Raw genomic sequence first — 25,220 nt, 5'->3', positions numbered from 1 at the left:
CAAAAAATCTCGGAAGTAGCTCTTAAACCCTCTTGAGAAACAGGTGGATGACTAGTTTTGGTAGATTGTATCGACTGTTCTTTCTCTATATTACCAAGCTATTAATTTCTATGAAAATTTATTGAATTTATTGGTTTTTGGACAAATTACAGTGTGTCTTACGTTGGGCGCCATTTGTACAACTTTTTGTTTAATAGAAATTTTTTCTTCTCAAGAGTCATCACAGTAAAAGTTTTAGTTCGCTCCAGGAAAGTAAATACTCTTAACGAATGTAAATACGGCTTTCGGACAAATAACAGTGACCCATGTTGGACGCCATTTGTATGAATTTTCGTTAAATTAAAAAATTGTTCTAAAGATTCAACAAACTGAAGCCTTTATTACGTCTAAGAAATTTTACAAGTTTCTTTCACTAGTTTCTTATTGCTATCTATTAATTTCATAATTATTGCCCTCTTCCTCCCGAACTATTACTACTACTTCCAAGTACCGCTGGTATATTCGATAAGAAACCCCAAATTTGTGCAAAAAGAGTTCCCAAAAACTCCAAAACATGTAATCCGGTACTAGAATTTGATGATGTTCGATCTTTTTCCGTTTCAATTGGTGACTCGTGAGTTGTTGCTTCATGACGAGCACCAAGAATACTTGTAATGGCTCCAATGCGTCCCAATGGACCACCACCGTTTCCATGAAAACGTTCTCGAACTGTATTCAAAAGATGCTTAACAGGTCCCAATGGGCCATGTGATCCGTGCTCATGGTGATTTGAAGGTGGTGGAGTTGTTTCTTCGGAAGTGTCCTTTGGGGGTTTTTCTGTGACTTTTTCATCATCTTTGTTTAAAGTGTTTTCAGTGTCGTCATCTGCAGATCTTGAAACGAGATTTTTATGTGAGTTCGAAAGTCCAAAGGATTCATCTAGAGGTAGGGAAATTTTCAGAGGTTCTGTCGAGTGGGAAGTAACTTCTGATGCGAATGACGTAGCTCCAATTTTTGAAGAAATCTATAATAAATTAAAAAGGATTCATATTTTGTTTTAAAGAACTCAAAAGAAAAAGGAAACAAATTTGGAAAAAAATTTAGAATTCAAGGTTTTTCAAAAATTTCCCACAAATATCCCAAACAGTTAAGATTAATTTCCCTGAAATGTAGCATGTTCTTTTAAAAATATTGTTTTTAACTCAATGCATGTCTGCGCAGTTAATCAAAGGACAAGTCATCACGGACAACTCATCAAAGATAACATTTTGTTAAGAGAAACATTAAAATAAAAAACAAATACAAAAGATTGTCCCTTCCCAAAAATTGAACTGAAAATAAATTTGTTCCGAACTTTGTGATGAATTTTTCATAATGAATTGTCCATGTTGAGTTGTCCTATGATGATATGTGCTGTGATTTTTAGGTTGATTCTTATGTGAGGGAAAAAATGTCTCCTTAAATTTTCTTTCATACTTTTATTTATTTATTTAAAATTATAAAAAATGTGCATAAAAATAAAAATTTTGTTCAAAAAAATTTATATTGTTAGTTGAAGTTCCAGCTTCAAATTAAAAAATAAATGAAATCAAAACAAAATTTTGAATATATTTTACGATCCACATTGTGGATTGTAAAACTAAAAAAAAAATCAAGTCACTCCCATCACAACAAGCCTCGAATTTGAATTAAAATCCACTGCAAATATGGATTCCATTCCATTCTGTTTTAGTCGTTATTCCGTTTTATTTTCATTTTTGGGATCATCTTAAACACCTATTGCCTTCCTCCACTAGCACTTGCACTACTACTTCCAAATAAAGCTGGTATATTTGATAAAAATCCCCAAACTAAACCAAATATTGTTCCAAGAAACTCAAGAACTTGCAAGCCTGTCCCAGCATTGGTCATTGTTCGATCTTTTTCTGTTTCGATTGCAGATTCATGATGTGTATTTGGCATGAGTTGATGATGAGTTCCGATAGTATTTCCCAAAGCATGAATACCACCACCTTGTTGGACATGATTCAAAAGAATCTTAACATGACCTAATGGACCATGTGAACCATGAGGGTGAGGCGATTGAGAGTTTTCATCTTCCGAATCGGTTTTTTCTTTGTCTTCTTTGTCCTTGTTTTCATTTTCATCATCATCATCAACATAATTATCATCGGCATCAGCTGAACGGACTAGAATTTTCTTTTGATTTAAATCGATCATTTCTTTAACGTCATCGTTAGCGATGTCGGGGAGTATTTCTGCAGGTTGTGAGCTATGAAGTGGTGATTTTGAAAGAGTTGAAGCTTCGATATTTGAACAGATCTGAAAGAAGTAAAATGATTTCTTCAAAAATCTTTAAAAAGAACATCATATATTCAAGATTCAACAGAAAATTTATCGAAATTGATTATCGATAAATAGTATATATTTGTAGAATTTATTAGTGTTTTACGTTTAATTTCATCTTATAACTTTAAACGAGCTAAAATTGTTTATATATATGTATATATATATATAAATATATATAAAATTGGGATCTCGGAAACGGCTCTAACGATTTCGATGAAATTTTCAGGGTTTGTTCATCTAAGCGAGTAAAAAATTTTGGAAGTATTTTTGGAAAAATCCGCCCACTGCCACGCCCACTTTTTTAACATATAAGTTTTTTCAGAAACGGCTCTAACGATTTCGATGAAATTTTCAGGGTTTGTTTATCTTAGCGAGTCAAAAGTTTTGCAAGTTTTTTTTGGAAAAATCCGCCCACTGCCACGCCCACTTTTTTAACATATAAGTTTTTTCAGTAACGGCTCTAACGATTTCGATGAAATTTTCAGGGTTTGTTTATCTTAGCGAGTCAAAAGTTTTGGAAGTTTTTTTTGGAAAATCCGCCCACTGCCACGCCCACTTTTTTAACATACCTACATATAAGTTTTTTCAGAAACGGCTCTAACGATTTCGATGAAATTTTCAGGGTTTGTTTATCTTAGCGAGTCAAAAGTTTTGGAAGTTTTTTTTGGAAAAATCCGCCCACTGCCACGCCCACTTTTTTAACATATAAGTTTTTTCAGAAACGGCTCTAACGATTTCGATGAAATTTTCAGGGTTTGTTTATCTTAGCGAGTCAAAAGTTTTGGAAGTTTTTTTTGGAAAATCCGCCCACTGCCACGCCCACTTTTTTAACATATAAGTTTTTTCAGAAACGGCTCTAACGATTTCGATGAAATTTTCAGGGTTTGTTTATCTTAGCGAGTCAAAAGTTTTGGAAGTTTTTTTGGAAAAATCCGCCCACTGCCACGCCCACTTTTTTAACATATAAGTTTTTTCGGGAACGGCTCTAACGATTTCGATGAAATTTTCAGGGTTTGTTTATCTAAGTGAGTAAAAAGTTTGGAAGTATTTTTGGAAAAATCCGCCCACTGCCACGCCCACTTTTTTAACATGGAATTTTTTTTTGGTAACCACTTTAAGGATTTCGATGAAATTTTCGGAGTTTGTTTATCTAAGTGAGTAAAAAGTTTGGAAGTATTTTTGGAAAAATCCGCCCACCTCCACGCCCACTTTTTTAACATGGAATTTTTTTTGGTAACAACTTTAAGGATTTCGATGAAATTTTAAGGGTTTGGTCCCCTAGCCGAATAAAATGTTTTGGAAGTACTTTTAGAAACATCCGCTCACAGCTACGCTTATTTTTCTCACATATTAGTTTTTTGGTAATTGCTTTAAAGATTTCGATAAAATTTTGAGGGTTTTTTCCTCTAGGCAAATACAACATTTTGAAAGTATTTTCTCTTACATTAGTTTTTTTTCGCGGAGACAGATTCAACGATTTCAATAAAATTTTGAAGGATGGTTCCATATTTTACGCATTGTTCTTTTTCTTTTTGTTACAATAACTAAACAAAAATTTTTCGATCATGACTTTTTTGATCATGTATTGAAACTTTTAAGTAATTTGTTAATTAGGTATCACACATTACCTTTGTCTTACGTTTTTCTTTTGATTAAATGCAACTATTGTTAACGTATAAAAATAAAATAACTCACAACAAGCCGACAAGGCTAAACTTGAAAAAAAGATTAACTTTATGTACACTATCCAAAACTTTCTGACCCGTAAATTAAAATTTGAACAAAAAGGGATCTCATTGCTGTAGGCATTTTCGATAATGCAGATTCCTGTAACCCTTCTATCCATTACTGATCGTCGTATGTGTATTCAAACGTAAATAAACTGGATTATAAAGTGGGAATGTGGTGTTTTGTAACCCGCGAAAAAACTGGTCATTGCAAACTCAAACCCACTCCAATAAATTGCTGTTTACATTTGACTTTTTTCACTGAAGGTTATGACATTTAAAGATACCGAGCAAAGCTCGGTCACCCAGGTACTTAAAAATAAGATCAGTAACTTTTTGCTCTAAAATGAATTTTAATTGATATCGATTACTTACTTCTTTTGAATTATTCCAAACTATCGAAATTATGATATCGATACGGAGTATATAATTTATAGGGAAATTATCAAGTTAAAAAAACTATTGAGGCTTGAAACTTTGTCTTAAATTATTCTCATCAACTTTTAGGTTTGTTCTTTCGCTCTTTAGGTAGCTTAAATCGATTTTATCGATTTATAAAGAAAGATGTTTTAGTCGATGACTTAAGAAAAATATTTAAGAAGTCCCCCTTAAACTTTCATCTAAGGCAAGGCTTTCCTCGGAGACTTTAATTATTTACTTCCAACAAAATTTGTTTATTCTTTTTATCGATATCGATTATTTATCGATAAATTCAACCTTAAAAATTTAAAAGTCTTTCAGATTTCGGCAAAAGCATTTTTATTAAAAAATTAATTTACAAATAAAAACAATATAGGATTTTAGTTTAAATTCGTTATAAAATTCGGCGTTTTCAAAAAAAAAAAAAAAAAATTGTTAATATTTTGTCCCATCACTATCCCCTCATCATCATAATCATTTTCATATCATATTTGGAAAAGTACAAAAAATAATCCCGATAAATCACTGTCCCCCACTAGAGCTGGAACTACTGCTCCCAAATAATAATGCTGGAATATTTGAAACAAATCCCCAAACCAAACGAAAGATTGTTCCGAAAAATTCCAAAATATTAAAACCTCCTGATCCAGAATTATTATTTCGATTATCATCATCATCTTCATTATGGCCATGATGTGATGAATGAGTTGGTTTCAAAACTGTATGACCATGTCCATGACCATGATCGCCATGATGAAAACCACTATCGGTTGGTTTTTCTGATGTGGTAGTGCTGCTACTTTCTTTCTTTTCATCATCGCTAACTTCATTATCGTCATCATCTGGTGATCTCTTGATGATTGTTTTTGAAACTGATGGAATTTCGAAAGCATCATCAAAATCAAGGAATGTATCAACAAGAGGTTGGGAACTTTGTTGAACTGATGTTGTTGATTTGGAAGAAAGTGGTATAGCATCGGTTTTTAAATAAATCTGGAAAACGAAAAAAAGAAGCCAATGTGAGTATTAAGAAAGAAGCAGCAAAATTCATGCAAATATTGGGGTTAAAGTTACTTAACTTAATTAAATTGTGTTATATTAGATATAAATAATTTGAGAGTAAATGAAGATCATCCAATGCTTGCTTTCTTAATACTCCATGGGCTTAACTTTTTTTTTTTGTTTTTCTAATAGAGTCTAGTTCCTCTGAAAATAAGTGCTTTAGGGTGGTGGAGGTCTGGATTCGAACCCAGCCCTCTGTTGTCATAGTCCATTGCACTTTCAATTGCGACACGGGGTAAAACAGAATTGTCGAGTTTTTGCTTGTTTTTTTTTTAGAGAGAAAGCAACCGACATTATTTTTTTTAGATAAATGAGAGTTTGAGTAAAAATTAAATTTGACCAACCAATTTATTCATTTAAAGCCTCCATTAAAAATTAGATAACTATCAAATCGCATACAAAATTTAAATTTAGTACTTTTTGTTTAGTTTTTTTTTTTAAATTGTTGCTCAACACTTTGATATCTATGTATATTTCCAACTTGCTTACGAGTTAATTTAAAAGAAGATTTAATTAAAATGCTTGTTCTGCCCGCCATTTTATAAAAAAAAAAAACAACAAATTGATTCAACACACTGATGTCTTTTAATGGGCCAATTTTTTTTTTATTTTCGGCATGGCCTAATACCTACTTCTTTTTAGTATTCAAATTTTGTATTGTAATTAATCAAAGAGCAACTAAAAGGATACTTTTTACATATAATACTATTGTATACTCTAAAAATATTCACTTGAAGTCTGATGTCGATTTTGCGTGATTTAATTTTTGCCGCACACCTATGTCGCACGACAAAAGTCGACTAGGACTCTACTATGGGCATTGAAAATTTAGACGCAGCTGTCTTACATCTGCACGAGTCGATTTACGCAATAGGCTTGATTAATGATAACAATTCTGTATTAACTACTATGTAAAAAAAAAAGACTGTAGTAAAAAATGTTACACATACACCATAGTGACTAAATCAAATCGTTCGATTTGTCACTCAAATGGAACACATCCAAGATACAGGTACATATACAAAATGAATGATAATACAGAGACTCAACTGTCGGTTAATTAAAAAAAATACCTCTACATGATATTTTGAAGCACTTGATTTTGATGATTAAAAATTTAACGCCAAATTTTATTATTTTACAATGGTCTTAAAAAAGGTAAGGTACATTTATTTTAAATAAATATAACTTTTCTTGGTTTTTGTATTTCAAGTTTTGAGTTTTTGCATTAATGTTCTGTATTAAATTTGTGTATCAAAATTAACTTTAATTGGCTCAACGAATCTCCTTTGATTGCTTGGAGAGATTTCACAAATTTCTCACTCAAAAAAATGGTTTATTAATGGTTTTTGGAGTTTTTTTTTTCGTTTAATTTTTTTTTTCTTCATAGAATTTTCGATGCAATCTTTATTCTCAAAAAATAATAATTATCCTCCATCGTTATGTGGATCGTGTAAGCATTTAAATATCCTCTTTACAGAGTGTAGGTATAATTTGTTTTTTTTTTTCATTTTTAACTTTTATAATTTTTAAACTGAGATTGATTGAAACAAGATGATATTCCCATTTTTCTTTTACCGACTTTTTTACCACAGATCTTAAAATATATATTTCTTGAGGTTTAGAATAAAATTGAAAACACAACTTTTCTTTTACGGTGACTTTTTTTAAATACCAAGAATATATTACACCGTGAATACGAAGGGTAATGTAAAAATTTGTTGTACCTTGGAAAATCTTGCTTACTTAATTTTAGGTTTTTGTACATTTTTATAGGAACAAAACATCACCAGGAGAATTTGGTTTCCCCGCGAATATTTTGTTCCTATGGATTTTTTTGTGCGATCGTGAATTGGAATTTATTTCTAGAAAAAATGTATCGCGATACAAAAAAAAAAATCCGAAGGAAACTTTTGAGAATTATTTTCGTTGCCATGTTTAAAATAATGAAATCATTTCTAGGGACATTATTACTCACGATAAACTACCAAATTAAGTCATTCCCAGAAACCTAAGAAACAGCAGGATTTGTACAGTAAACGGATTAAAACGTGGTTAAAAAGTCAGTTTAAAGGAAAGGCAAAAAGCAGTATTAGCCAAATAATAATTAAAAGGCAGAAATTCAAATTTTGGAACAAATACAACTCCTTAAGCTATATCCTTTGTGCTATAAAAACGGAATACAAGAATTTTGCGATTTTAATTTTGTATTCGGTAAAATTCTGTTTTTCATCAGTAAAATTGTTGTCGTTAAATTTTTGAATATGTATATGTTAATCAGTGTCCTTGAAAGTTCTTTGCAACAAAACTTTTAAGTTTATTCTCGCATATTTAACAAAACTGATCAAAGACTTTCCTACTCATAGAATCAACTAAAAATTGTTCCACAAATTTGTGTGGATTTCAGTATAATTCTATTCAGTCAGAAGATTTAATTGAAATCCTTTAAAATAGTTGACAATTGATAGTTGCAATTTTTTTTTTCACAAAAACACTAAATAAAAATCTCCACTCACAAAAATCGAAGCCAGACAAATGACTATCCAAGCGTATTTATTACTCCTTGCAGCGGACATTTTGACAGGATTCGAAAAATTAGACGATGATAAATGTTCGATGGGGTTATTATTTATCAAGAAAATCAAAAAACAAAGTTTACGAAACAATAATTTAAAAAAAAGACCGTATGTAACAAGTTACTTCCACCCGTGAAAAATTCGCGCTAACAACTGATCACTAATCTCGACCGGCATTAACCATTGGCCCCAAAAAATTAACCACCTTACTATTATAGAGCTTCTCTGCTGCTGCTTCCATTCGTTATTTTCACTTTTAATAATTTTACCATTGAAATGCGTAACAGCGCGTCTAGTTTAGTCGCAGTCAATACCTCTCTATTCGATAATCCAAAGCCCCTTGGCTTGATGGCTTAATGGCTTTGAATTGAATTTTTGGTATGTTTAGTAGTTTAAAACGCAACTGTTTAGAATTTTGATGACATGCGATGACGAACTTGCATAGACTAACACAGTAAACGCTGCATAGTCAGTGGTCAATAATACATTTTTTTTTTAAATTTGAATCTTGACAAACGGACGTAGTTTGTTTACACCATTCATGGTCAGCTGAGACTTATATGCCCAGAGTTTCAACTTTAGTTATGTTCTAAGGTATCCATGAATGGATGTGGTGGAAAGAATCCACCAGAGTTATGTGTATTACTCGTTGGTGTTTGCATAACATACCATCACCTAAGGCCCATCAATGTTATATTCCATTGGTTCGCTTTTAGGGAGTGGTGGTGTGTGCTGATCAAAAAACGTGCCATGAATTTATGATTGAAAACTACTTTGGTATGTTTTTGTTTGGAAAAATGGACTTTGCAGACGAACAATGACACTAAAACTTGCAACTTGGTTCAAAATTTAGTTTAAAGGTGCACTGGGTAACCTTGTCTTGACGAATTGACGGATAACGATAATAATATTTTTGTGATGATTTCAATTCGTGTGTTCAATTTAAAAAATGTATTGTAATTTTCTTTGGAAAGCTTGAAAATGAAAAATAGCTTTTGTACCCCTTTAAGAACTTTTTTCTAAAGCCTCTTTTCTAGAATCTAGGATTTTGAAGTTGTAGAAATGACAGTACTGTACTGAGGTAAAAATAAGCTAAGAAATTTCTTGGCATAGCATTCGAATTGATCGGTTCTGCATATTTAAATCTTTTTATTGAGGAACTTTTCATTTGCGTCAATACTCATTAGAACAATAATAAATTCAAAAAGAAGTTCGTAATAAACATTGTATAACCATTTGAAGAATTATTAAGAAATGTTTTTTTTTTTTTTTATCTATAAGCAAAGAATTTTAAATGAGCCTTAAAATAATTTAATTTTAAAAGATCGTTAGGCATACAAAGTGCCAATTATATTTTTCTTAGCTTGCTAAATGAGGCTTGGAGAAGGACAGAAGTATGAATTTTTCATGATCAATGTTTTTTTTATTGTTAATTTGCCAAAAAAAAAATCAATTGTTATATTTCAGTGGTTATTATTTTATTATTTTTCTGAACTATTAAATATATATATGTATACTTTTAAGTACTGAGCTTCTTTAGCATCATACCTAGCTACACGAGGAAAATAGAATTTATTGTGGCTTATAAATTGTACCTATTTCACTTGTTTAAATTACAAGTGAAATGTAAACAAACGTGTATTTACTCGCCTACCATGCAATATTTTCAATCGTAAAATATCTATAACTCTATAATCGGGTACTTACTTATTATATGTATGCTATGCTATTAACTTTTAAACACTCGCTCGAAGTTAATTTAATATTCAGGGACAGAGCCATGAACTTTTCTATTGTTACTGTGATTTTCGTCACTATATTCTCCTTTTTTTTGACAAAAAATCACTGTAATTTCGAATCGGTTTCGAGCTTGTTGCGGGTTAAGATTCACAAAAGGATTTAAGGATCAGGGATCGGAAGTGAGCAGGGAATAGGGTAGGTAGGATGGCCGGTGCGACCATGACAAAATTTTTCATTAGGTAGGAGTGTAGGGTAGAATAGGATAAAAAAAGGAAATAGGTGATTCGACACTCAGGACTGGCACGCTGGCGACGCACGGCTTAGCTCGCCGGATATGGGGGGGATCTTGTCCTGGGATACGAGAAAAACCACAACAAAAAAACATAAATCGTGCCATTCACTTGAACAAGGAGAAACAAAAAAAAACACTTATACTTCTCTTACCATTCCAACCATGACCAGTTTACCGTTGTGCTGCTGATGTTTTGCAGCATTGCCCCCTCCCAGCCTGGAGCCCATATAACGTCCGTTGGGACTCCCCTCAATAGGCATCTTCTTCACGCCTTCACTTCATCCTAGTTGAAGAACACTTATCCGCCCCTTTCCACCCCCTGAAAAATCCTTAACAGGCCATCTCAAACTTTTTTAAGTTTGAATAAAAAAAATTCGCATTGGCGTGATTCACAATCATTTATTATTAAGAATAATTTTTCGAAATTTCATAATAGAAAAATCATCAACTACAATTTTTTGGGTCGCATTGGATTTGAAAAAAAAATAAATATCTTGAATTCGATACCACAAGGTACAAAAAAAAATAAATAACAGAAAAAAAAGAAATTTACGTTAAACTTATAACGGAACAATTCAATGAGCAAAAAAAAATTATTGGCAGACTAAAAAATGTGAACAAAAAAAAATAATTATAACTTAACAAATTTGGCATATGGCATTAAACCTTATGGCAAACCTTTAGCCCCTTTTTTAATGAAAAAATATGACCTTACTTTTCTCGGCCTTATAAACGCCCGCGTTCTCGCTAATTCCCCTACCTATATAGAGCTCTTTATAGTAGTCTATAGCGGATTGTATGTACTCCAAAAGTACCGGTTTCGCCCACGAAGGAGGAAAAGGCGATCCGTGGTTTTATTGCCTATTCACCACTTCAAAACTTTTACCTTTTAAGATCACTCAAAACCTAGTTGCCACTAATTTTCAACAACAAAAAAAATCATTGAACAAAAGAATAAATTTTAAATAGGTATAAGTATATATATATAAATTAAGAAAAATAAAAAAAACACAATATCACGCCAAAAAAAATTCGTACATACGTTTTAGATTTTGTTAAAATTTACTTTTTTTTTATGTGTTTGCCAAAAGCGAGGTTCTATCACTCTTACGGAGCTACTCCCGCTCTATTTGGCTGTAATTTGGCTAGGTAATTTATATCTATATATATTTGCCAAACCGAATTTAATTCTCGATCCAGTGCGCAGCTTGAACTTCAATTTTCTCTGTAGGGTATTTGGAGGTCGTTAGGGTGGTGTGCCCTTCCAATACACCATAAAACTGGATCTCATAAAGATTTAAAAAAAAAAATCCTTCAAAAAGGATTAAACCTCGGCGGCCACGACCTTGTCTGTGACCGCCAATTCCCTATTAAATGGATTTGGGGTCAGGTCATGTCTTTAATAACTTAAGAAATTATCACTTACCCTCTTTTTTTGAAAATTTATTATTTATTTATTCAACTTCCTGTATTCAACGTTTTTTTAATTGCTCCTTAGAGTATGTGGCTTATATTATTTCCGGCGGAACTACTATTTCGAAAAAAAAATGTTTAAAAAATTGCCGCACTGCACTTTTTCCTTATCTCGTAAGTGAAACTTACCACGTTCGAACTTCTTAAGGAAAACTCACTAGGTACTCTACACTATCTGGAGGTTGACACAGAAATGACCATCATTCAATGGTATACTCAACCCATGACCATCATGCGCTATTAGCTGTTTCATTATCATACATAAACCCCCACTATGTCTTCTATGTGCAATTGACATCATCCGATTTAATGCAGCATTTAATCGAATGACGTCATATTGTCTTTCTTTTTCTCAGACGAGAATCTATTTCGCCCTCTATCATCTATTCCTGCAACTAAAAAAAAAATATTTGAAACGGGTTCTAAGCCCAAATTATCTAATCCACAAACCTAATTCATAAATCCACCTCGGTAGTCGGTACGGTAGATAATCTACGTTCTCATTAGATCGTAGACATATTCGGCTTCGCTTTAGAACGCATTCATTTTTATTTTGCATTTTATTTTGGTTTCTTGCTCCGCGTGGATGGCGTCGATCCAATTTCTTTAAAAAAATTTACATTTTGCGCCGATTATAACGAAAAAACATAACAAACAGGTGAGTACTAATGAATTTAACCCATTCCCACTAATTATTCAACAATTTTTCTTTATTTTTTTTTTGTAGGAACAGCGAACACAGTCTGGAAACGGAGCTCTCAGGACATTGTTTCCCCCACCATAGGAATTTGAGGATTATTCAAGGAGTTCCATTATCGGTACCTCGACTCAACCTTTAAAACAAATTTGTGACAAACATACATATCAAAATATAAAATTTATCCCATAAAAAAAAATGAATTGATTTCTACCATCGCCATCGTCGTCAGTGGGCACATCGTACGAGCACGAGCTCTAGATCGCCAAAAACGCTTGAACCACATACCTATAATTATAAGGAGCGGACGGTGAGCATAGTTTTGGGTGCCATCGCTGCCCTCCTATAAGAGTTTAAGTTCCTCAATGACTTTTACCATAAATTGTCGTGCTAATGTCGCACACGGACACAAGGACTATGTTTCTATCGTCGCAGCTTCCTTAGTTGTTGTATCCTTTGATATACACGACATTTAAAGGCCAATCGCAATGATGTTTTAAGGTGTCCGTAACAAACCAACTGACTCGGAAGTCTGTTCCACAGCAACGAGGACGTTGGCAGGAGCACCGGTAACTTGATTTTTAATGAAGAACGTGGGGAAGTTAACCCACCCCAAATGAGCCGGGCAACAAACTTAAGTTACAATTTGTATCTTTTGGTGAGTTGTTATTTCAAGATACTTTTATTATTCTAGTATGTATTCAACGTGAAGTTATAGATAAAAAGTCATTGACCTTGGTAGATTTGTCTATAGTGAAATTATTTTGCGTTTGATATTCTATCTCTACTATACCCTGTACTTTGGGACATTTTCATTCTTGTGAATTTCTTTTTGGTTTTTGATTTATCTATAGAAATAGATTTTCAAGGACGAGAACTTTTAAATTTGTTTTGATTATTAGCAATGCTAATTGAATATTAGCAAAGCTATATAAATAAAGTATTTTTTTTTTTCTAATCTACTATCACAGGTCGTTAATATCAGTATGGGTTTTAAAATAAATATGAATAAATAAATAAATAAATAAAAAAAATTAGTTTCTCTACGCAAAATATCACAGATTGGAAGCATACTAGGTATAAATAATTAAACTAAAATATCACAGATCTACAAATTCTTTGTTTTTAAATATCACAGAGGTTCTTTTGGTTTCTAAAACTATCAGGTATTTGGCGTTAATATTCATTCGGGTAAACATGTTTGGGTATATAAATAGATATGTGGGGTTAAACTATCGCTTTGTATTGCACTATACTTTAAGCTTTGATGGACGGACATTGACATGGATATTGCACAGGGTTAAGATTGGATCTTTTTATCACAGGGTTTTACTTTTTTTTTTCTACTGTTTTAGGTCTTTTGCGTGGAATACACCTAATTTCTTTCCGGACAAGTTTTCAATTTCGTACATTGAGTTACCTATCGGTCTTATTATTCTACATTTTATAAATTTCGGACAGAGTTTGGAATTTAAGTTTTTAGATGAATCGCTGAGGATGAAGTTACGTTTGTATACTTCTTGGCCGGGTATAAAGCGTACATTGCGGGATCGAAGATTGTATGTTTTCGCACTCTTTTCATTAGCTTTGATTAGACTTTCTTTAATTTGGTCTCTCACGCATTGCAACCGTAATTTTCTTGCCAAGATAAACAACTCATTATCTTCTATCATATTCAACTTTTTGGCGAGTTCATAGCAACTCCCATGCGTCATCATGTTTATCCCAAAAAGCGCGAAGTATGGAGATACGCCGATAGATGAATGTATGGAACTTCGCAGAGCTCCTGCGATGTCACTTATGTGCACATCCCAATCTCGCTGATCCTGTTTCAAATAGGAGCGAATGGCAGCTAATAAAGTTCTATTCACTCTCTCGGATGCATTTGATTGCGGTGAATAGTTTGCGGTTCTCAAATGCCGTATGCCATATTTCTCTAAAAGATTTTGAAAATCTTTCGACACAAATTGCTTGCCGTTGTCAGAGTGAATGACCTGTGGAACGCCAAACGCGTTAAATATTTCATCACGCATGAATTTAATTACATTATTTGTATTTGCCGATCTTAAAGGTTTAAGAAAAACAAATTTTGAGAAATGATCAAGGACTACAAATATATATGCATTACCAAGTCTTGATCTCGGGTACGGTCCTAAAAAATCAATATACAATTTTTCAAAAGGCCTATCGGGAACAAAACTCGTAGTAATAGGGGGACGAAGTATTTGGTTGTTGGCTTTACTTTGCTTACACACGGAACAATTTGACACAAAATTTCTCACTTGGACCGTCATGTTTGGCCAGTAAAAATACTGCGTAAGCCGGTGAAGGGTTTTTGCAACGCCACCATGAGCGGATTGCGGAGGATCATGGGCCTTGGAAATTAACTCTTCGGTCATTTCGGCTGGGATCCATAGTCTCCAGCTATGTTCAAAATAATCTCCCTCGTAACTGATCGGTAGGAACCGTTTATATACATAACCGTCTTCTATTTTCAGATCAGGTAATTGATCTTGGCGGTCGGTAATTATTTGAATTAATTGTTTATACTCATCTGATTGGAATTCTTCGGATTCCAAATCAATCATGGGTGCTACGTCTTTTATCTCTAAACTATCCAGATGTACCCGAGAAAGAGTGTCAGGCACTACATTTAAAGATCCCTTTCGGTGCTCTATGTCGAAGGTATAAGATTGCAATTCTAGCGACCACCTCGCTAGTCTGCCACTAAGGTCTTTCATCGACATAAGCCATTTCAAACTGGCATGGTCGGTGATAATAGCAAAGTCCATACCCTCGACATAGGGCCGGAATCTTTTAACTGCCATCACCGCCGCCATGCACTCTTTCTCGGTCACGCTGTAATTTCGTTGACACGAATTGAGTTTTTGGGAGAAATAGGAAATCGGGTGTTCGTCACCAACATCCGTTCTTTGAAACAACACCGCACCTATCCCTGAATCAGATGCATCACACTGAATATAAAACTTTTTTGAAAAGTCGGGTCGCACAAGTACTGGTGAACTGGCTAATGATTTTTTTAATTCTTCGAAAGCTACTATTGCTTCTTCAGTCATTCGAAACTTTGCATTTTTCCCTTTAAGAGTATCGGTTAGAGGAGCGGTTAGGGTTGAAAAATTCTTAATGAATCGTCTATACCATCCGGCAAGACCTAATAGACGGCGAACTTGCCGTGAATTTTTGGGTAGTGGAAAATCTACTACGGCTTCTACTTTAGCCGGATCAGTCTTCACCATCCCACCACCGACTATGAAGCCTAAATATTTTAATTCCTTAAAACAAAATTTCGACTTCTTTAAGTTGATGGTGAGATTCGCCTTTCTCAGACATTCAGCTACTTCACCTAAAAGTGCTATATGGGTATCAAAATCGGGACTAACTATGAGCAAGTCATCTAAATACACAAAGACGCGTTCCCGGAGTCGTGCAGGAATCACCTTGTCCATTAAACGGCATAACCTTTGGGCAGCATTACACAGTCCAAAGGGCATGACCGTAAACTGGTACAAGGATCTCCCCGGTACCGCAAACGCAGTTTTCTCCCTACTCTCCTTCTCAAGCGGTATTTGCCAGAATGCTTCTTTCAAATCTACACTACTGATATAGTAGGTATCAGATAGACGACTGAGAAGCCCTTCGATGTGAGGAAGTGGATTAGCATCTTTTTTGGTTAACGCATTTACTTTACGCGAATCGAGGCAAAAACGGTGTTTTATGCTCCCGTCCTCCGCTGTTTTCTTTATGAGTACAACGGGTGAGCACCAAGGGCTCTCACTTTCCTCAATCACGCCGAGCTCCAACATTCTGTCTATCTCTTGATACAAAACGGTTTGTACCGCAGGAGAAACAGGGTAGTGACGCTGCTTGACCGGAACCGCATCCCCGGTATCGATCACATGCTCCATCAGTGAGGTTTTACCTAGACCATGGCGGTCATAATCCAAAAATTTATCTTTCACTGATTTTAACTTTTCTTCTTGCTCCGGATTTAGCTGATGCGCGTTCTTTACTTCGCCGGGTTCCTCAGGAATGGAAATGGAACTTACTACGGTTGGGGCTATCTGAAACGCTCTCCAAAAATCGACACCTAAATACAACTCCTGGTCTAAATTGGGGACTAAATAAAACGTAATCTCTTGGGTATTGTTTTTGTAGATTACTTCAGTTTTGATTTTTCCTACTATTGTCTGACCTTTACCGTCAGCTGTTTTAACCTCTGATTTGTAAGGGGTTATTTTCAAATTTAAAAGCTCAACAAATAACATGCAATTTTTACCTAGAATACTAACACTGGCCCCACTATCCAGTAACCCTAAAATTTCTTTTCCCATTATAGATATTTTAGCGTAAGGTCTGAGATCAGTGGTTGTATCTACTACCGTAGACAAAATCTTATTTTTAATTTCTTTTCTTAGTTTGAAACGTTCGCGCGTTCTTAAAATTCTTTTTGAAACATTTTCATCCTGGTTATTATTAAAAATCCTATCTCTAGCTAAATTGTATTCTTTAACCCTAATGTGAAAAGGCTTCAAACGCGTGAGCTTTTCATCGTTTTTAACATCTTTTATTACTTTTTCATTTTCACTTCTTTTTAAAATTTTATTAATATTTTCACCTAGTTCTTCTCCAGGTCCTCTTGGGTTGTCTGTGTTGAACACGACACCCCCACTGATGTCGTGTTCCTCGGACGGTTTTCCGGATGACAGTTAGGGCATTTCGGTGCGATAACTCCTTCTTGACCGCAACCATAACATACTATATTTTTAGTTGAAGACTTGTAATCCTTTTGAGGCGCTCTCGCCTCGCCGAAATTACTATTATTTTTAGGTTTGAACCCGGTATATTGATATGCCGCCAAGACCTCTGGCGGACCATCTAAATTGTCCTCAATATAGGATATTTCGTTTGCATTATATCGGCCTGGTGGTCGATTATGTTTTTGAGCATCTCGTCCTCTAAAATTGACAACTCCTTCAGCATCTTTACAAACGAACCTCAAATGATCGATCGAGTAAATGGCTTGTGGGTACACAAGACCACTTATTCGATCGTTTAAATTTCTTTTTAGTACTCGTACTAAATCAAGCTCCGAAATTGGTACTCTGAGTTGGGATTTGAGCTTATCAATAGCATTGAAGTAATCTTCGCTGTTTTCCCAAGTACCTTGCCTCCTGTCCATTATGTCCTTCATGACATCCATATCGGTTTTTGGGTTTCGGAACTGACGCAATAATGCTTCACGCAACATGGGCCAATCCAAGTGGAAATTAGCTTTTTGAAAGCGCCAGTACCAATCCTCGGCACTACTCTTGGGTACGAGAAGAAGAGGAAAGTCTCGAATAATTTCAGCCCATGAGCAGTTGTACTGACGTTGCTTAGTCTCTACTCGAAATATGAAATCCTCCACCGTGAGTGAATCGGGTTTGCCATCAAACTTTATTACCCATTTATCCACCTTGATAGGTACCCTATAAGGAGGATGATTAGGCTGTCTATACAACTCTTCGGGAGGATTTTCGGTTTGCTGGTATAAGTTAGCAAACGACTGTTGAGGTGCGCTATACGCTTGTGTATTGCCGTTCATCGGCTGATAGAAATCATTTCCAAAATTATGGCTTTGATTTACCAATGGTTCTTGCCTAGTTGGTACGTTTGTAGTTAGTTGGTTATTTTTGATTGGCTTTGGCTTAGCTTTATTAGAGCTAAGCTTTGGCATTTGTTTTTCGGTGGGAGGTGTTTCTCGAACCGCATGATTAATATCGGCGAGAAACTCAACGAAATGTTTCTTAACCTCTACTTTCAATGACTCTGAAATTTCACTTATCATAGAACTTGTATATGAATCATAGGCTTTAACTACTGCAAGATTTATAACGGTTCTTAATTCAGCTGGTATATTTAGATTTTCCGTTACCAACTCATCTTCACGGTGGACTCTATTTGTATTGTATTCTTTATTAAAAACAGGTCTCTGTTCATGTTGTTCATTTCTAGGATCATTTAGGGTTCTGTTAGGTGGATCCCACGAGTTGGTTCGCATATCTACAGTTCGTGGTACTGGTTTGCGTACAGCACCAGTTCCTAACATAAAATTTTCACCTAAAGGGGGTGCTGGTCTTGGCTCGTTCGCTTGGGACCTAGCGGACGTTTGGAACGGTGTATTAATTGGAACCGGTTCAGTAACAGGTTGCAACCCTGCACTTTCGAAACCAACAAGGTTTCCCAGGTTTGGATCGCTTGGGGGCTCTGTGTTTCTAGCGCACAAATTGTCTATCAGGCTTCGGGTTCGCCTTGACTCCATGACCCAATCCATAGTTCCGAGCTCTCGATTACCTACGGATTCGCGATTCCCTACAGCTCCTAAATTTGGAACACTATTATTCCCTAAACTTAGCCTCCAGTCGTTTGAAATAGACGGACGATTTGATTGGGGATCGTCAGTTCTTGGCACCAAGGTATCTGACCCGTCGGGTTGTCCAGCCACCGATGAAGCTAACCCAGTCAAGCTGCTATACGATGGTGCTGAAAGAGATTCGGTATTCCTGGCCTCACTAGGAGGTCTAGGCAAGGGTGGAGGAGGGAAGTTAAACAAATTTGCTCCAGCTGTTGGAGGCGCTGGAGTGCTTTTCGGAGAATGTCTCACGGGTGCCATGTTACTGGTATTGTTTAATATTCTTTTCGCTAAAGATCGCGTGACTACTCTATCCCTAGTTGTATTTATGTTTTTAATTGAAGTATTTAATTTTTTCTCGGGTCTCATACCCAATTATTGGCAACGCAAAAAAAAACTCGTTATAAAAAAAAACAAAATTTGAAACCAACCACGCAGAGCAATGTAACCTTAGTTGAAATGCTTGACTTTATCAAAAAAAAATTGAAACAAAAAAAACAATTTCTCAAAAATTAATTCAGGCTTAGGTTTGAACTTAATATATAAATTTTCCTTTGCTAACAGCAACAGAAAAAAAAATCAAAAAAAAAATAACGAAAAACGTAAATAAACAAATGAAATATATAAATGAAATAAATAAATAAATTAACAAAAAAAAATGGAACTTTTCAATCTTTATTCAAAAGAAAATTTCCCCAGAACCAAAAAAAATAAAAGCTGTTTCAAGAATATGATTGATTTGAAACGAAAACAAAAATAATATCTTGAAACAAAACCTACTATATAATTAAGTAATGTAATTAATATTATATAAGTAATTAATATTACTTATGAATGAAAAAAAAACTAAACTAATGTTTTTTCTTTTATTCTTTTTATATATGGAAAACCCAACACCAAAAAAAACAAAAAACGTTGAAACTAAAATAACAAAAACTTAACTGATTATTACCTTCACCTTCTTATCCTATATCTTATTACTATTTTATAAAAACTATCTATTATCTAAAATAGATACTTTTACCTTATAGTAAATTGAAGAAAAAAAATATGTTTTAATATTTATCAATTAATTTCACTAAGTCAATCTTACTGGATTTCTAAACCCAAAATCTAGTGATTCACGAAGTCAACTATAACTATTCTTTTCGAAGGATAACCAATCTGATTTTAAACAAAAAAAACGATTTAATCAAATTCAATTTTTAACTATTTTAAATGATCTTGTATTGATCTATTTTTTCCTATATTGATTTTGTATTTGGGGTTTTGTATCATATCATGCGGGGGTGTAGGAGGCGGTTGTCTTCAAAAAAATTTTGTTTGCCTATTTACGGAACGGAAGTAAAGGCGTATCTATCTATCTACCTCGTAGACTGTCCCATTCGGTTGGAAAGCAGAAGAAATTTTTTTCGACGACATAAATACATTACAATGTTCACCTCTGCTGTTGTTAGTGGATTGGAGATGAAAAGTCGCAATTGGTCGGGCATGCTTAAGAGCTATCCTGAGCAAGACATACATTTCACCACCGCTTCACTAGCCTCAACAGGTGAGAACACGACGTTGACTACGCTGTTAAAACCCAAAAATCTGCCGCGATTTAAATAGTACGTCAAAACCTTCTATTTAAAGACATGCCGAAATTCGGATTCTCCCAACGCAGTCAATAGTAGACAACATATAATTTAGAACATTCTGATCTCAGTAGTCTCATCCAACGCAGCGTCGCAAATGATTGGACATTCTTAAGAGCTATTCCCATCATGACATACGTTACGTTGTATGAGTCTACGGAGATAAAAAGTTCCAAACAGGAACGAAAAACTTGCACTTAACGTTGGGCGCCATTTTTGTTGCGGGTTAAGATTCACAAAAGGATTTAAGGATCAGGGATCGGAAGTGAGCAGGGAATAGGGTAGGTAGGATGGCCGGTGCGACCATGACAAAATTTTTCATTAGGTAGGAGTGTAGGGTAGAATAGGATAAAAAAAGGAAATAGGTGATTCGACACTCAGGACTGGCACGCTGGCGACGCACGGCTTAGCTCGCCGGATATGGGGGGGATCTTGTCCTGGGATACGAGAAAAACCACAACAAAAAAACATAAATCGTGCCATTCACTTGAACAAGGAGAAACAAAAAAAAACACTTATACTTCTCTTACCATTCCAACCATGACCAGTTTACCGTTGTGCTGCTGATGTTTTGCAGCATTGCCCCCTCCCAGCCTGGAGCCCATATAACGTCCGTTGGGACTCCCCTCAATAGGCATCTTCTTCACGCCTTCACTTCATCCTAGTTGAAGAACACTTATCCGCCCCTTTCCACCCCCTGAAAAATCCTTAACAGGCCATCTCAAACTTTTTTAAGTTTGAATAAAAAAAATTCGCATTGGCGTGATTCACAATCATTTATTATTAAGAATAATTTTTCGAAATTTCATAATAGAAAAATCATCAACTACAATTTTTTGGGTCGCATTGGATTTGAAAAAAAAATAAATATCTTGAATTCGATACCACAAGGTACAAAAAAAAATAAATAACAGAAAAAAAAGAAATTTACGTTAAACTTATAACGGAACAATTCAATGAGCAAAAAAAAATTATTGGCAGACTAAAAAATGTGAACAAAAAAAAATAATTATAACTTAACAAATTTGGCATATGGCATTAAACCTTATGGCAAACCTTTAGCCCCTTTTTTAATGAAAAAATATGACCTTACTTTTCTCGGCCTTATAAACGCCCGCGTTCTCGCTAATTCCCCTACCTATATAGAGCTCTTTATAGTAGTCTATAGCGGATTGTATGTACTCCAAAAGTACCGGTTTCGCCCACGAAGGAGGAAAAGGCGATCCGTGGTTTTATTGCCTATTCACCACTTCAAAACTTTTACCTTTTAAGATCACTCAAAACCTAGTTGCCACTAATTTTCAACAACAAAAAAAATCATTGAACAAAAGAATAAATTTTAAATAGGTATAAGTATATATATATAAATTAAGAAAAATAAAAAAAACACAATATCACGCCAAAAAAAATTCGTACATACGTTTTAGATTTTGTTAAAATTTACTTTTTTTTTATGTGTTTGCCAAAAGCGAGGTTCTATCACTCTTACGGAGCTACTCCCGCTCTATTTGGCTGTAATTTGGCTAGGTAATTTATATCTATATATATTTGCCAAACCGAATTTAATTCTCGATCCAGTGCGCAGCTTGAACTTCAATTTTCTCTGTAGGGTATTTGGAGGTCGTTAGGGTGGTGTGCCCTTCCAATACACCATAAAACTGGATCTCATAAAGATTTAAAAAAAAAAATCCTTCAAAAAGGATTAAACCTCGGCGGCCACGACCTTGTCTGTGACCGCCAATTCCCTATTAAATGGATTTGGGGTCAGGTCATGTCTTTAATAACTTAAGAAATTATCACTTACCCTCTTTTTTTGAAAATTTATTATTTATTTATTCAACTTCCTGTATTCAACGTTTTTTTAATTGCTCCTTAGAGTATGTGGCTTATATTATTTCCGGCGGAACTACTATTTCGAAAAAAAAATGTTTAAAAAATTGCCGCACTGCACTTTTTCCTTATCTCGTAAGTGAAACTTACCACGTTCGAACTTCTTAAGGAAAACTCACTAGGTACTCTACACTATCTGGAGGTTGACACAGAAATGACCATCATTCAATGGTATACTCAACCCATGACCATCATGCGCTATTAGCTGTTTCATTATCATACATAAACCCCCACTATGTCTTCTATGTGCAATTGACATCATCCGATTTAATGCAGCATTTAATCGAATGACGTCATATTGTCTTTCTTTTTCTCAGACGAGAATCTATTTCGCCCTCTATCATCTATTCCTGCAACTAAAAAAAAAATATTTGAAACGGGTTCTAAGCCCAAATTATCTAATCCACAAACCTAATTCATAAATCCACCTCGGTAGTCGGTACGGTAGATAATCTACGTTCTCATTAGATCGTAGACATATTCGGCTTCGCTTTAGAACGCATTCATTTTTATTTTGCATTTTATTTTGGTTTCTTGCTCCGCGTGGATGGCGTCGATCCAATTTCTTTAAAAAAATTTACATTTTGCGCCGATTATAACGAAAAAACATAACAAACAGGTGAGTACTAATGAATTTAACCCATTCCCACTAATTATTCAACAATTTTTCTTTATTTTTTTTGGTAGGAACAGCGAACACAGTCTGGAAACGGAGCTCTCAGGACATTGTTTCCCCCACCATAGGAATTTGAGGATTATTCAAGGAGTTCCATTATCGGTACCTCGACTCAACCTTTAAAACAAATTTGTGACAAACATACATATCAAAATATAAAATTTATCCCATAAAAAAAAATGAATTGATTTCTACCATCGCCATCGTCGTCAGTGGGCACATCGTACGAGCACGAGCTCTAGATCGCCAAAAACGCTTGAACCACATACCTATAATTATAAGGAGCGGACGGTGAGCATAGTTTTGGGTGCCATCGCTGCCCTCCTATAAGAGTTTAAGTTCCTCAATGACTTTTACCATAAATTGTCGTGCTAATGTCGCACACGGACACAAGGACTATGTTTCTATCGTCGCAGCTTCCTTAGTTGTTGTATCCTTTGATATACACGACATTTAAAGGCCAATCGCAATGATGTTTTAAGGTGTCCGTAACAAGCTTTTGTATTTTAAGTGCATTTTTTTTTTTGAAAATAGTCTTTCGAGCCTCTCATACTTTTTTCATGCTCTTATCTTCTGTCGTATTTTATGCACAAGACATATTTCACTGCCTAAACAAATTGTTTAAGCATGAATAGATAATTATGTATTCACCTCAAAAGTGTCGGAATTGAAGATAGTTAATAGGAATTCTGTTCCGAACTTCTTACGTATTCACTGGGACATTATGTAATTTTTTACAGAGTGATTTGTCTAACTAATTTTTGGTACATTTTTTTTTATTGCGAATTTTAGCACACAGTTTTTTCAGGTTAATATTTTTTGTTATTTATCACGGGGATTTTTAGTAACTACTAACCAAGATAACGGTGCTTGTACGACTTTTTTTTTTTATCTCGATCCGTTTATTTTGAGAAAAAACTCAAGAAAAAAATTATAAAATGCATTCTGAAATTTTAATCGCATAACTTCTCTCAATAGTGAACTATTTTCTGTCCATATCATCTCCATTAAGGAGAAAAGTCAATGTATGGAGTGTTTATGTTTTAATTTTATACTTATCCTCTTGGGACCCAAAGATGAATCAAATATCAAAATATGTAGTATTAAATGAAAAATATTAAACAAAAAATTGTTTCCATTACTGGAAATATTAAAAAAAAAGGTTCCAATAACCCGACCTATCGGAATTCTTACCCAAAAAATTACAAAAAAAAAATCTAATTTTAGTCGAAAATGCAATTTTAAGTTGAATTTCAAATCGCGATTTTTTTCGAAAAATGTTGAACATAAAAAACAAAACTTGCATGATGAATTATTTTGAATGTATATGAATCTTTTGATGGTATATGAATTTCCATATTTTAAAGAACATTATACCAAGCACAAGGTTACTTTTTAAAATACAGTATATACGAAAAGTATTAATCCACACGAAAAATCATCCGGCAAAGGATTACAAAAGACGAATTTTCGCCCGACCTCTTTTGCATGCCTATGCCATTAACTCGAAAATGGTATTAGAAAACTTAGGAAATATTTCCACAAGCTTGGCAGGCAGTGCTTCAACGAACATGAAGAAACACTAAACCATATACTAGGTAACTGCGAAGCACTAATAAACTAATGAAGTAGATATCTGGGACAACATCAGGTTGTAGTCAAAGAACTATTATCTCTTCGAATACTCCAAACTTCCAGCAAAAAAATGAGGGCATAAAAGACCTTAAAGGTCGCAGATTTAACGTAGATGAAAGTAGAACCAAGCATATTTAACCGTTCGTTAGCTAAAAAAACACCTAATACCGACATCTAGGGCAGAAAGTCAATATTGAAAGCAATTACCTTGAAGAACTTAAGAAATCATAACAGCGCAGAATAAATGAAGGGCTATGTGTATACTAGATTCAACTAGCTACTCAAAAACTCAAATAAGAATACCATCGCTCAGATGAAGCGTTTTCAATTTCAATCGCTCTTTTTTTGGTCACTAAACAACAATAGAGTTCCAAAGTTTACTTTTATACAATAATAGTGTTTCTGGTAAAGACAATTATCATCCAGGTCCAGTTGTACCTTGCTACTGTCAGAATTAAATGCAACACCGTGCTATTTGGCTTGTAACTTAAACTAGCCGCTGCACCGACTGAGATGAATATGTAGTTCGACAAATTTGAGACAAAACGAGATTAAATGACTTACCGAAAAATCTTAATTTTTTCTTCTTCTTCTTAAAAAGCAAAATCGTAATCTTGTTTTCCAAAACAAACATTTTTCTTTTTTTTAATAATCT

General features: G+C 34.4%; 1 protein-coding gene across 3 annotated transcripts; it reads right to left on the bottom strand.

Moving 5' to 3' along the window:
- Positions 1–355: 355 nt before the first annotated feature.
- On the bottom strand, positions 356–8,559 carry LOC129918399 (uncharacterized). Of its 3 annotated transcripts, none has more exons than XM_055998902.1 (2): positions 8,054–8,559; positions 356–1,003 (listed from the first exon to the last, which is right to left on the bottom strand). In XM_055998902.1, the coding sequence occupies exons 1-2, from the start codon at positions 8,111–8,113 to the stop codon at positions 446–448; spliced, it is 618 nt and encodes a 205-aa protein (XP_055854877.1). In that variant the 5' UTR covers positions 8,114–8,559; the 3' UTR covers positions 356–445. The 3 variants fall into 3 exon arrangements, with proteins under 3 accessions (XP_055854877.1, XP_055854878.1, XP_055854879.1); XM_055998903.1 differs by lacking the exon at positions 356–1,003 and adding an exon at positions 1,438–2,301 and having other exon boundaries at positions 8,054–8,359; XM_055998904.1 differs by lacking the exon at positions 356–1,003 and adding an exon at positions 4,893–5,468 and having other exon boundaries at positions 8,054–8,340.
- Positions 8,560–25,220: the final 16,661 nt, after the last annotated feature.

The sequence above is a fragment of the Episyrphus balteatus genome, chromosome 4 (genome assembly GCF_945859705.1).
Source record: "Episyrphus balteatus chromosome 4, idEpiBalt1.1, whole genome shotgun sequence".
Lineage (NCBI taxonomy): Eukaryota > Metazoa > Arthropoda > Insecta > Diptera > Syrphidae > Episyrphus > Episyrphus balteatus.
Note: the sequence above shows the minus strand (reverse complement) of the source record. Positions and strands in the feature narration are given on the sequence as shown.

Coding starts and splice junctions, on each gene's coding strand:
- LOC129918399 (XM_055998902.1), bottom strand. CDS start 8,113: ATGTCCGCTGCAAGGAGTAATAAATACGCTTGGATAGTCATTTGTCTG. Junction 1,004..8,053: donor TTTGTCTGGCTTCGATTTTT/GTGAGTGGAGAT, acceptor AATTTATTATAG/ATTTCTTCAAAAATTGGAGC.